Below are 13,274 nucleotides of genomic sequence, written 5' to 3' on the forward strand. Positions count from 1 at the left end.
GGGACATATGGCTTTACAGTATTATAAATCTTTGCAGGATTTATACAAGTTTTGGAATACTTTGGGGGCTGCATGTCATGCATGAGCTGAGGTGTCCAGCAGCAGAAGCTCCCCAGGCAGGGACAGCGAGGTGGAGATGGGGTGATGCAGCTGGGTGCTGGCCCCATGTTTTACCGGGATGGCATTTGGGCACGTGTTTTGTTTCTTCCTGTGGCTGAGGCCCAGCAAAGAATAAATATCAACGACTACATAGGAGCAGGTAGCTTCTGGCTTGAACGTTACACCTGGGTAAAAACAGATATAGGAATAAAAGGACATTCTGAGAACTGTGGCTGGTGCAAGGGAGGAGCAAAGCTCCCTCCAGTGGCTCCGGCTGTGAACGCCTGGTCACAATCAACGTTTGGGGTTTTTTTTCTTGGAAGAGTAATTGTTTTGTTTGTTTGTTTTTCCTCTAAAGGCAACAGTAACCTGCTTTGGAAGCAATGAGTACCTGGAAGGAGAATTGCTGAGGAATAAGCATTAACTTCAGCAGCAGATGCCCTGGCAGAAGCGAGCGGTCGAGAAGGTGATGGCTGTGGACCAGTGTGCTGGACCCTGCTCAGAGGGTGAGGGCAGGGTGAGGAGCAGGCCCAGGGTGCTGCTGCTGCTGGTGATATCTCAGTTACAGGTCCGTGTCTCACAGCAGCCCCAAAACAAGGCAGAGGAATACATGTCGTTCAGGTGTTTGTAGAGATTCCACTCAGTTCTCAGAGTTAAAGCAGCACCTGATATTCTTAAAGAAACAACCCAGAAGCAACAATAGTATTTACCTTTATTAACATTCCTACTTATGTTATCCAGAAATAGAAAAAAATAAAGCAGGGGGGCGGGTGGGGAAATGGTGACCAGATGAGCTCCTGTCCTGCATTTTACTGTCCCGTCTTGCCTGAAGCATCCTGCAGTTTTTGAACGATTTTCGTAAGTCTCCTGATTTTCGCATTAATGTTATTTAATTCATTCCCCAACTCAGCTGTATACCTGAAGAGCCTAGAACACACAAATACAGCCACATATCCTTGAGACAGTGCTGGCCATGATCTTGCATTTGCAGCCTTCCTCTGCTTGCTTGTGTCAGCTGCCCAGGGTCGATCTCCTGAAATACCCATCACCAGCACAAGGTCTTACAGCCTCTGTCTCCCTCCCTGGGCAGCCACAAGGACATGTTCTGTGAGAGTAACAATATTTTAAATTCTTGTCCCACTTCTTGACTAATGTCCTTACAAGCTCCCCTACTGAATTCTTTCTTCTGCCCTCCCTGGGGGCAGCTGTTGTCAGCCAGTATAAAAGCACTTAAAATACCTTAAAATCACTGACTTTGTGTTGATCTCCTGTCTCTCAGGTTGTCACTCGGTGAGGATTTCAGCTACGGCTGCAGCTGCCAGGGGATGGGAATAAGGCTGCGGGGACAGGGCCGCACACACTTACTTCTGAAATTCTTCCATGGAGACGTAGCCCTGAGCTGTGACTGCGTCTGTGTCCTCAGCAGCTCGATACTGCTCACGAGGTTTTTCTTCCTGTGGTTTTGATACCTTCCCATATTTCTGTTCAACACCAGAGGGATTTAAAAAGTAAATTAAATATCAGAAAGCCAGCACGGCTCACTGGAACACCTGGAACACCTGGAACACCGTCACTCGGCAGGGAGGAGGTTGCATGCTGGAACAGACACATACAGCTCCGGGGAAAAAAATACTCTCCATATAAAGTAGATTTTCCTTCTGCCCCTTCCGAAAAGACAGGATATAGGAATATATTTCTTCTCAGAGGTGGGAGAGATCGCAAGCATTGTGTGTGCTGGTGTTCAGGGGCTTTTCCATTTCTTATTGTAGAAGTGTTTTTTTTAAACAGACACATGTTAGAAGTTACTTGCACAGGCTTACCCCAGATATGGAACTACCAAAGGCTGCTGGAAACCTTTCCTGAAACAAAAGGAAGCTACAGTAATTTTTCTTCTTGTGGTAGATGCAGCCTATGACCCAATAGATTGCTGTAAAGTGTGTTTGTTTCCCGTACATCTGTTTTTGTTTAACATTTGAGCAAATGCCCAGCTCACAACTTTATAGCATTGCTAAGATGCACTGACCTCACCCTTCTATCAGCTCTGCTATCGTAGTGTATGACTTTGCCTGAACAAGCTTTCATTTGAAGTTTTGGGCATAAATTAGTGATTTTGATTTATTTATGGGTCTAGCTTTTGCTATTCCTATGATGGTAAAAACAGTACCCTGTGGAGAACTAGCTTTTTGTAAGTAAGAGTTAGGACCACTGTGACTCCTTTTGTATTATTCAACTTCTGAAATAGAACCAGCAGTTTCTAAGAATACAGGAAGGAATAAAGCCTACCTCTTTCTTAGCACTGTCTCCATCGGAAAGCTGAGAAATGTCCTTGTTTGTCCTTCTCACAAACGAAAAAAGACAGAATTCCTGTGAGAACGGGTCTGTGCTCCGTGCAGGGGGTAACCGCAAATGCCGAGATCCTACCTTTCCAAGCTCTTGGCTGCTGGATGTGTATCCACCTCTGGTTTCTTCAGCCTGAGCTTGACAAGGGTCTTGTTGTAGCTCTGAACACAGACAGGGAAAGTCGAGCATGTTAACTGGCTTCTCTTTAAGCAGAGACACTTTTGCACAAGGACTTGAATGCAAGAACAAAATGTCAGTATAATGCCTTGGTAATTATACAGTAATCTCAGCAGTCTATCACTATGTTCTCTTAGGTCAGAGAACTTACCCTGCTATATCTCAAATTCATCATGAAATCCCCGAGGTTAAGAGCCAACAAAATCCAGTAAGAGTTTCTGTTTTCAGGCACATTCAGTTTAATCTTACTGTAGGCTGGGATCAGTGGGGGACTGAGCTTGGGTGGGGGAATCTGAGCTGTGCTGTTGCTGACCAGACTGGTTGTGTCCCAGCCAGGGATTCCCCCTTCCTTTTCCTTCATGAAAGCTCAGCTTTGTGTAAGCGATGGAACTTGTGGCTGTGCCGCTCCTAAAATCCTACAGGAAATCCTACAGGAGAATTCCCAGTCTGAACTTTGTGCAGTTTTAAAGGTACGTATTTCTTCTTGTCTTCCCATGCAGAGAAGATCTTTGCTTTCTCAGTTTGGAAGAGCAGCAACTCTGAAGAAAGCTGATGATGGGATATAGCACAAACCAGGCTGCTCTTAAATGTTGCTTTTAAAAGAGTGAAGTAAAGGTAGGCTCCTTGCACCCTAACCTAATGCTGCTCTCACATTAGGAGCTCCTGTGGGTTTGATGGAAGGATGGCTCTCTATCTGTCAAATGTTTATTTAAGTGAAAAATCAAATATTGGCTGTTCTTAAACGGTTATGGCCCAGCTGCTTAAAGCTCTTTGCTCATCATGTAGCTTAGAATTCCTCCTCTTACCTCGAATAAAGTGATGCAGTTACAGAAGTGGTTACTTACCTCTCTAAAGAGATCTCTGAGCTGAAATTCCTGACTGGGTATCACTTCAAAGTCTGCTTTGACTTCTGAATAGGTTTCATTTATAATTGCCAAAAACATGTTCTGCACAAGAAGGATGCAGTTAGATACTTGTTTCTGAAAGGTGCATTTGTGTTATGCTGGGGCTGTTGTTTTGGGGGCTGTTCTATGCTAGGGAATTGAAGAGCTCTGGTGGGTGCAGATGTGCTCCTAATGCAGTTAGATTATCTGTTCATCTTAAGGTTTTAGGGAATATTTTTGGGAGACAAATCACTTATTTCCCATCTGCAGTATCAGCTAAAAGGCCCAGTTATGTGGAGGTAACAGGTTTCTTGTCATATGCTTGTAGCTTTTCCAAATGCTGTTTCAGTCTGAAGTAATTAATGAAAAATCAATCTAAGTGATAAAGCAAAGCTGCACCTACACAGTCCCATCAGAGTCTCTCTTTACCCTTCCTACCTGACAGGGCTGACATTATGTGGTTTTCCAGAGCACCCCATTAAGTTTCCAGAAATTAGAATCTGGAGAAGTGGGTGGCGCAGGAAAGGTGTAACATGCTTGTTTTGGGGTGGAAAAGCCCCTTTTGTGGCTGTTTGGAGGAAGGGGGAGCTGGGAAATGTCTCACCAGCTGGAAACTTCTGGAGAAGAGTTTGGATTGTCTCTGCCCAGGTGTACTGAGGGGCAGCCCCTGTTATCCCAGCGGGGGGAAACACCATCCGAGAGCCCTATACAACAGTGCTTCTCTACTGCTTATGTAAAACTATATGAATTTTTAAGATGATACCTACCAGCAATACGAAGAACACAAAGAATACAAATGTGATGAAGTAAATAGGTCCAAGGATCCTGTTTGCTGCTTCTGTGGTTTCAAAATTAAAATCTCCCAGCACAATACGAAACTGTGTAAAGCTGGGAGTGAAAAACAAACCAAACCAACAGAATGAGGTTGACTGGCTGCTCTTAAAGGGAAGTGTTTTAAACATTATTAAACAAAATGCAATATATACAATTGCAACTGATTCACCAGTATCTTAGTCACTGAAATCAAAAGACCAGGCAGGATAATGCAGCAATGGTAAATGGGGCATTTAGCGTATATTTGAGAATTTGAAACTACAAAGGATTTTTTTAATGGCTTTTATGAGAAAATACTTTCATTTTGGATAACTCACTTTTATTTTTTTTTTAAATTTCCCTTCTGTTCTAACCTCATGATCCCTTTTGTTAGCACAGAAGGTAGCAGTATAGGTCCCTCTGTCCCCCTGTAGAGGATTTCATTCCTATCTAAGATAAATAAATACATATTTCTCTGTATTGCAGCATCTTGGAGCTATCTCACATCCAGGTGGATCCAAAATGAGCTCATTTTAAGTGCCTTAATTTTACATGAAAAGCTGCTTTCAAACAATCTGGTACACCAAAGATATCTCTCCAAAGTTGTAAGAAACACAGCCATGGGCTAAACCACAAGGCACAGGGTGGGCGACAGGTTGGGGTTGCTACAGGGTGCAGGGACCATCCAAAGGACTAAAGTTCCATCCAGCACCTGGAACTGATCTGATGTTGTTGCTACAGTGAGTGGCTGAAAACAAATCTGGGAAATAAAGTAACAGAGCCAGCAGATGGGATCTGGGGACTCTTGGCTGTGCAGCTGGATGTTTTCTTAGAAGAGCAGTAATTCTTATTTGCAAACATGCTCAGCTTGTGCTCTGAGCTGCTGGGGTCTCAAACAGTTCTGCTGTGGTTCTGTGGGAAACAGAGTGTACAGACAACAACATGGGGTTTACTCTATGAAATAAGTGTTGGAGACCTGTACTCTTAAATTCTGCTTAGCAGACACAGGTTTGCACCTGCACTAGCTGGGGGTTTGGTATCAAAAAGGTTAGAAAGTAGCATACATGCAGTTTGGGAAAGTGGAAAACTCTTTAACTTGCGCCCCGAAAACCAGATAGCCAAACTGGGCATAGGCAAAGAAAATGATGAAGAACATGACGGCAAATCCAATGATGTCTTTGGCACAGCGAGATAAAGTGGAAGACAGCTGCGTCATGGTTCTGTTAAACCTTATGTATTTAAATATCTGCAAGAGAACAGAACGTATTGTTATTGGGGGATCACGATATATTGCAACTTGTTAACAGAATTTCTGGAATGTTATCTGTAATCATCATTTGCAGGTTAAGTCTCACCTAGAAATAAGTTGCATTATATGGTTCTGGAAGGAGGGCCAGGGTTGGGTGTGTTTCTGGAGATTACGATTATTCTGCAGGGCAAATACATTTACGTGGTAAAGCTACTAGCGTGTGGACAGGTCTTTGCTGGATGTCATCAGCTCTAGCAGGTACGGACCCCTGGTCAAGGAGACTGCAAGACATGTCGCCCTCCTGTATCTGAGGATTTCCTGACGGCCTGAGGTGGTAAGGAGCTCGTTCTTACCTTGGGTGTGAAACAAGGCCTGAACAAAAGCCTTGTTCAATGACACGTCACTAATTATGAATATAGGTGTGTTATGAAGTTAACAGTAATGAGTCTGAGGGGAGGATAATGTGGGGGAACATGGGGCTGGGCTACAGAATGGATAGAATAGTAGAATTGTGGAATTACTTGTGTTGGGGCATGACTGTAAAGTGTCATCTCTTCCGGTAGCTGTTGGAATCTCACCCGCCCGTTCCGCAGCTGCTTTGTGCCGAGTGTTTTACCAGTTCCTTACAGGACAGAGGGTCCTGCAAAGGCAGCCTGGGATCAGGCAGAACTTTGGGAAGTTTCATCCAGTCACTGGGAACACTGAGGCCACCTAAACCAAAGTCCCTGCTGGGTACAGGGCAAGGGGTGCAGACCCAAGCTGGGGACACCAGGGTTTTTCTAGATTAGGGGCAGTGGCATCCAAACATGCAGGACTGGTTTGGCCCCAGAGCACTTGGTTAGGAACAAAAGCAGCCCCTAAATCTTTGAGATGTTGGCTACTCCGTCCAGAGATCAGCAAATCTATTTGCAAGTAAAAATTAAATTAAAGGTGTCCTGGCACAAAGCCACTTCTCAATAAGGTTCTGACACATTTTGCCTTCCTCTGCAGTTAAGAAGTAGCTACAGTTTTCATAGGTCTTGGCTACAAAAGCTATGAATAGCTTCACCTATTACAGCCGTGCCATCTGTGTAGGTCAGGCTGTGACCTGGGTAATATTTGGTCTAGGAAAAAATGGAGTTTGAGGAGGCTGTTAGGCCGTGGTAATTTCCCAGCTGCTTCAATGGAGACAGCTGCTGCAATTTATTTTTTTAGATGTGCTTGGAATTTGTGTGACCCATGTTAATGAGAAGGAGATAATTTGAAACTCTTCTGGAATCTTACAAACAAAATTCTTCCTTTTAGCCCCAGCTTTGCAGCTCACCCATGAAAAGGTAAAAGTGAACACTTATGCTGTGCTTAGAAACACTGATTCTTGAGTACAAAAAAAGAGGAGTACGAACCAATACCTTTATCCAAGCAAAGAAGATATTGATAGCGATCATGTTGTTGTAAAGCACTTGCCAGTATGCAAGGAAATAGAAGTCTGGATACTCCTTGGCATCAGAGAGCAGCTTCTTCATTAGCATCGACACTTTTATGGTGCGGTAGATGTTGAAGGCAATGGCAAGGATGGATACCTGAGGGAAAGCAGAAGCCAATGAAACGGAAGTCTGGCTATATCCCCTCTCTTCAGACTTGTCATTTTGCACAGGAAAGACCATGTTGATTTCAAAAAGCCCTTGGCTAGAGTTGAAGAACTTGAGTTTCTTAGATGTTTTGTCATAAAGTGTATATACAAGATTTCATTGGCCAAATTACTTGTAATTGTACTGTGATAATTCTGGACTTGTTCTATGTACCATGCTGTGTACATTCTAGTTTTCCTGTGCTAGCTCTGTCATGCACTAGTGCTTCCCTGCTCTGCAAAGGTTAAGGCTAAAACAAACAAGGTAGATGATGAGTAAAAAGAACATGGAGCCACAGCAAGTTGACAGCAAGGCTAGAAAATAATTCAGGCGTGCTGGACCATGGTGGGCTGTGACCTCTTCAGGGTAGACCTGGTTTTAAGCAGGACCAGGCTTGGGCTGGTCTGGCTCCTTGGCTGTCTGTCCAGCACTAGTCTAGGCTGGCAAGCACAGAGGTAGAAGTCAAGGGGCAGCTCACCACCAGCAGCACCAAATCCAGGCAGTTCCAGGCACTTTGGAAATATTCCTTTTTCAGTTTTACCATTTTTACAGCTTCCTGGACTATGAATGTAAGGATAAAGAGGCAAAAGGCGACTTCACAAGAAGCCAGGAAGTAATCATAATACGTGACGTATCTGAGAAGCTTCACAGAGTAGATGTGTGAGGAGGTGTACGCACCCCCGGTGGCAGGGAACTCCACCACCAACCTGGAAAAAACAAATCAGGGACTGGTTTTAGTTACCATCCCTTTTAAGCCACCTCAGTCCTTAATTTTCTAATATTAATTATTACTACATAATAATGCCTCACTGGGACTCCTACATCTGTAAGACCTTCCTGTAAAGGTTATGCTAAGCTCCCAGTATTAAAGGGCAGGGAAGGTTGAGAGGAAAATGAGAAGCTCTTGGGACACCCAAGCCATGGTGTTTGGTTAAAAATCTTTAAAGAAGTGATCTCAGAAGAGATGTTCACCCTGCTCTGAGACTTTCCCTCCATTAGCTGATAACCCAACTAACAATCCAATCTCTGACCTTGCAAAAGGCCATGAAATCTATTCCAACTGACAGCAGCAGCCAGCTGTGCAGACCAGACATCAAATATTACCAAAAAAACGAAAGGATCTTGTCTGTTCCCTGCACTAACTGAATTTCTATGTTTTTAATGAATTACTGTTTTGCCAGCTGCTACCTGAGAAACATTGGCGACACATGCCTGAGGTGACCAGCCTTTCCTTGGGTCCTTACGGAAGCATCACGCCTCGGTAAATTGGATTTCATGTGTAGGAAAGGTAAGAACTCACCTGACTATACAGAAGAGGTTTATGTTGGCATTATATGTTGAGAAGTCAATAAATACAACCCTGGTTCCTCTAGTGATCCAGTTGTTCTGCCTGAGGAACACCAGCTTCTCAGTGCTCTCCTGCTTGGATTTCGGTAAGGTGAATATATATCCTCCGCTGCTGTAAAAGCCCCTACATCCCCAGTACCATGGGGACAGCGAGGAGGAGGCTGAGGCGTACTTCCATCTGTCAGGAACGAGAAAACAAAGCAGCTCAGCTTATGGAAACTGGACTGAAGTAAGCTTTAACTTTTATACAATCCTTGTTAGTTCTTGTGTTCTTTTGTATCCACAACCAACAGACATTTATCACTTTACTTCACATGAAGTATGCATGAGACATACGGCCTCAAGATATTCCCATTTCTTTTCTTTAGCTACTCAGTACATTCACAAACCAGCAGTTGCTTATGAATCTGGATTTCACCCAACATGGGCCAGACAGTTTATTACCTTAAAACCTTTATAGGTAAATGGAAATCTCTGGTTCACAGAGTTCATTGTTACTGTGGCATGTTCACATACTCTTTCATTGCATTAAATCAACCCTAAATGAAGTGTGTGAAGCAGGCCCTTTGGCTCTATTTCAGAGCATTTTCCATGATTCCAATTTATAAACGTGATTTAAATTCAGGCCTTGTATGACTGAGCATTTCTCCAGAGATGTTAGTGGAGACAAGCCACCAACACGTGCTTCTGCTGAACTGGCCGTGCTGTTTCCAGTTCTTCCTATCTCTCGCTATAGATTTCCCATGCCAAATTCCCATCGATAATGTTGGCACAAAAACAAATCCAGGGTTTATCCAGGGTTTACACTGATCCTTTATCAATGTAAACAAGAGAAAAACTCAGCTGATTGCATGCACAGTTGTTACTAAATGAAGAACAGTGTGGCATTAAGGATTTGGTTAGGTTTTCAAAAACATTTCTATGCTGAAGTAGGATGACTTACTCAGATCCGTTCCTTGGACCAAAGTTGGACTTGTCTTCAGCTTGGTAACGATATTTACTGTAACAGTCTTCTAATAAATTATGGAAATACAGGTATATGGAGCAAGTGTTGTTGCGTACTTTCAGCTGGCGAATCTGGGCTACTCCTAACAGCAAATTCTCATAGTAAATATGACTGTTGTTGTCCTGGAGGGTTAATGTCCTGTTGCTATACTGTTTGTCCCAGTAGAGTCCATCCAACAGCCGTCCTTCTGCAAACTATATGTACAAGTGAGGTTAAAGACACCAAAGAAGATTTAATTACCGCTATTACCCCACCTTTTAGCACACAAATCTCTACAGGGTTCTCTCAGGTTACTTATATCTATAGGGTCTAACGTAGAATACAAACAGTTCCCATCTGTGCACTGTCTTGTAAGTACGATACATTAACACCCTTTTCTATGAGTCAGTTCTATTCCCTATGCAATTCTATCAAAAATATGTAATAAGATTATTCAACAAACTCCACACAGATGTATGTTGTAGCCTTATTGAAAAATTCTGCTGAATTCTAAACAAATATGTTCAAACATAAACATTTAATGTTGTTTTAACAAAATCTGTTAGTTATCTTAAGCCATGAAGATCTGTTTGGGGGTATATTTCTGACTAGTTTTTTCAGTCGTCTGAATTTAAATGAAGCGGGATTTATTTTTGAAGGCAGGAAAAAAAAAAAATCTCTTTTTCTGGGTGTTTCTTAGATGCAGATGAAGAACATTAGACTTGGGGAGAACTTTATTCTGAGTATGAAACAACATGTCCCATGGTTTGGTGCCATCTGAGCATGTATTACAACCATCCCTAGTACATCAGCATACACACTGTATAGCAAGGGCTCACTACTTTATGGACTAGCAATAACAGATGTAAGAGGGGGTAGAATTCTTCGGAATGCATTGTTAGAACCAGGCATTTCCATTTTTAAGCCAGCACGGGGTGAGAGTCTTTGCCCGGCTGGCAGCAGAAGGCAATGTTGGTAATTTTCAGAAGTCCTTCACCTAGTAGTGAAAACAGAGAAGCGTTTGGCAGCTCTCACTGAAATATGAGATAACGTAACGGCAAACCAGGTGAACCGAGGGGGTACATTTTCCTGGCTGCCCCAGTGGCAATCATCAATATATATGTATATATATTTTAACACCTGAAAGTCAAAATAACAGTAAACCCCAAGTCTTCATCTTTTTATTGAAGCTCTTTTCAGGTCAAGACTGAGAATATGATGCAGTAATTAATTTGCCTGTTGTTTGCTTGACTGATTATTCAGAAGTATCAGTATCATTTATTTTTTTTCTATCTAGAATTTCTCCAAATGCATTTTAAGAAGTTATTTCCCTTTCCTCAACTCAAAACACAACACCTAGACCACGTTTTTTAGGAGAACCACGAGGCCGTATTGCTCCAAATTAACGCTACAACTTCTTTAGCTGTTTCCTCTCCAAGGAAGTATCTTTGCAATGAAAGCCTTACCCTCCAGAAATCAGCTCTGCTCCTGATGCTTTCGAAACCACTCACGGTGCTGTTGGACAAGGAGGGCTCCAGGAAGACATGGGACATGACCTGGTTCAGGTAGTACATGTCTGTGCTCACCATGCCAAACGTCACTGGAAAGAAGGGGCAGAGAGGGGATGCTGGCAGGCTGAAATTAGGGGATTGAAGAGAAGCTGCCAAATTAATGCATACTGGGATTAAGTTATAAAAGACATACCCATCATTAGCCAATTTACATGAGATAAATGCTTTCTGACCACCTGCAAAATGAGGGGATATTTTTCAAGTTTTAGATCCTCCTGTGTAACAAGAAGATTAAGTAATACATTGTTTAGAATCAGAGTGTTTAGTTTAATTTTAACCAATAATTAATAGATGTATTGTAAGTAAGAAACTAAACAATTATAACTATCATCAATTATTTCTTAGTATAGATGTATGTCAAAATTTTCAAAAATTGTAATGCATATGCAAAAATTATGTGGATATAAGCAACACGAGAGCATCCAGTCTTTGGAGCACTTATGGAGGATGATCCCCAGTGTTCCCCAGCGCTGATAAAATAAAGAATACCGCTTAACAGTATAACTGGCTCTGCTGTTAAGTTTATTTTTTGGTTTCAGGATGACGGCAGCTCCTAACTCTGCTTCTGCACATTGGTTGGCATTATGTCACAGAGCTAGAGAAAAGCAAGTCAGAGCCATTCTGACTGCTGTGACACATTTGGGTGGAAGACAGGTGCAGTGAGTAAATACCCGAAGCGGTGCAGCGTGCACGTTATTTGTGAACAGCCCCCCGGTGACTTACACAGACAGAGGTCCGTCAGGAACACCACGTACACGACCAGCTCCCGCAGGGTGGTTTTCAGTTCCAGCTCCCCGCTCAGGCTGATCCGGGGTTTCACGGCACCTGCCCGGGGAAACGAGTGCGGGGGGAGTCAGAGCACGGAGCGCTGCGACCCGCCGGGGCCCGCAGCCCCTTGGCCGCTCCCGGTGCCGTGGGCCGAGCCCCGGGGGGAGCGGGACAGACCGGAGGGAGGCAGCGGGGCCGCCTCACGCACCGGTGCCGCTCAGCCTCCGGTCCACCCCGGGCTCCTGCTGCGCTGCCGCCGGCTCCATGGCGGCCGGGCCGGGGCAGCTCCCGCCGCTGCTCCGTTTGAATCCCAACGGGCGGCAGCGGGGCCGATCTGCGGGCTCGGGCCGGTTCCCTTCACCTGCGGGAGGGCTCGGGCTGCCCCTCCCGCCCCGGCAGCTCCCTACCATCGTTGTTTTGGTTTTATCACAGTGTTCAGCGGGGATGTCCCCGCGGTGCCCGGTAGAGCCGCCTCCCTTGTTGGCAGCTCTTCCTTTGGAGCGGGGTGGGGGGTGGAAATTAAACCATAAATTGCTTCCAAGCTAAATTCAGGCGATTAGGAAGTTCCCTTCCTGCTGCGAAGAGCAGCAGGGAACATAGGATATGCTCATTTAAATGTATATTAATGCAAACAGGGTGAGTTCAGGTGCTGTTGGGGCTCCCAGACCTCACAAGAGCTCCGGGTGCTGCTGCTCGGTGCTGGTCCCACGCCCTTGCCCGGGCATCACAGCATCTGCGCCTTCACGAGAAGCCTGTGGGCAAACTGGGAACCAGTCCGCATTCCATCAACTCAAATCTGCAAAGAGCACAGCAGCAAGAGGTATTTTAGTGTATTTTTCGGTGCTCGGGCAGCCCAGAGGACAAGTGTGGTGACAGAGCTGCAGGCGTTTGTTGGGAGTTTACCAGCTCATGCTGTGCAGTTCAGATTTGGGGGTGTTATTTAATGGTACTGCAGTGTGTACAGCAGCCTCACTGTTTTCTGTTTTAGAAGGTGCTCATGGGATTTACTGACCAGCAGCAGGAGTTCAGGCTGCTTCTACCCTTGCAAATTTCCCTTTAGCACGTACAGTTGAAAAATCTTCAGAGATTAGGTTTGTTGGAGTTCGGCAAAATCAGGTTTCATGGTATTTATTATTTTGAGCAAGGCAGCTGTGAATAGCAGCACACAAAACATATGGATGATTCAGATCAACAACTTGTTGAAAGGCAACAGGCAGAGAAGTCACAGCCACTCTGATTACAGGAGCAAGGAGGGAGAACATGGCAGCCTTGACGCTCTGTATTATACAGGGCAGCTTTTGGGTCAAGGATGCAAGGAGAGAAACTATTGGTGTTGCTTCACTGATGTGTTTTATTGCTAAGGGAGTGCCAGCATCTGCTTTATAGCCATGAGATGACAAATGAGGGGGGAGCAGACAAGGGAGGGGACCAGTG

At 44.3% G+C, this 13,274-nt stretch overlaps 1 protein-coding gene across 1 annotated transcript; it reads right to left on the minus strand.

Annotated features, from left to right (window-relative positions):
- Positions 1 to 75: 75 nt before the first annotated feature.
- PKD2L2 (polycystin 2 like 2, transient receptor potential cation channel) lies at positions 76 to 12,106 on the minus strand (the record flags this gene model as incomplete). Its single annotated transcript, XM_080353327.1, has 15 exons — positions 76 to 284; positions 926 to 1,026; positions 1,465 to 1,580; positions 2,383 to 2,434; positions 2,521 to 2,600; positions 3,462 to 3,563; positions 4,268 to 4,388; positions 5,378 to 5,559; positions 6,951 to 7,121; positions 7,648 to 7,876; positions 8,470 to 8,694; positions 9,460 to 9,716; positions 10,968 to 11,101; positions 11,796 to 11,897; positions 12,049 to 12,106. 15 exons carry the CDS (start codon positions 12,104 to 12,106, stop codon positions 76 to 78), a joined length of 2,139 nt encoding a protein of 712 aa, XP_080209453.1.
- Positions 12,107 to 13,274: the final 1,168 nt, after the last annotated feature.

This window comes from Nesoenas mayeri (genome assembly GCF_963082525.1).
Source record: "Nesoenas mayeri genome assembly, chromosome: 14".
NCBI classification, from domain to species: domain Eukaryota; kingdom Metazoa; phylum Chordata; class Aves; order Columbiformes; family Columbidae; genus Nesoenas; species Nesoenas mayeri.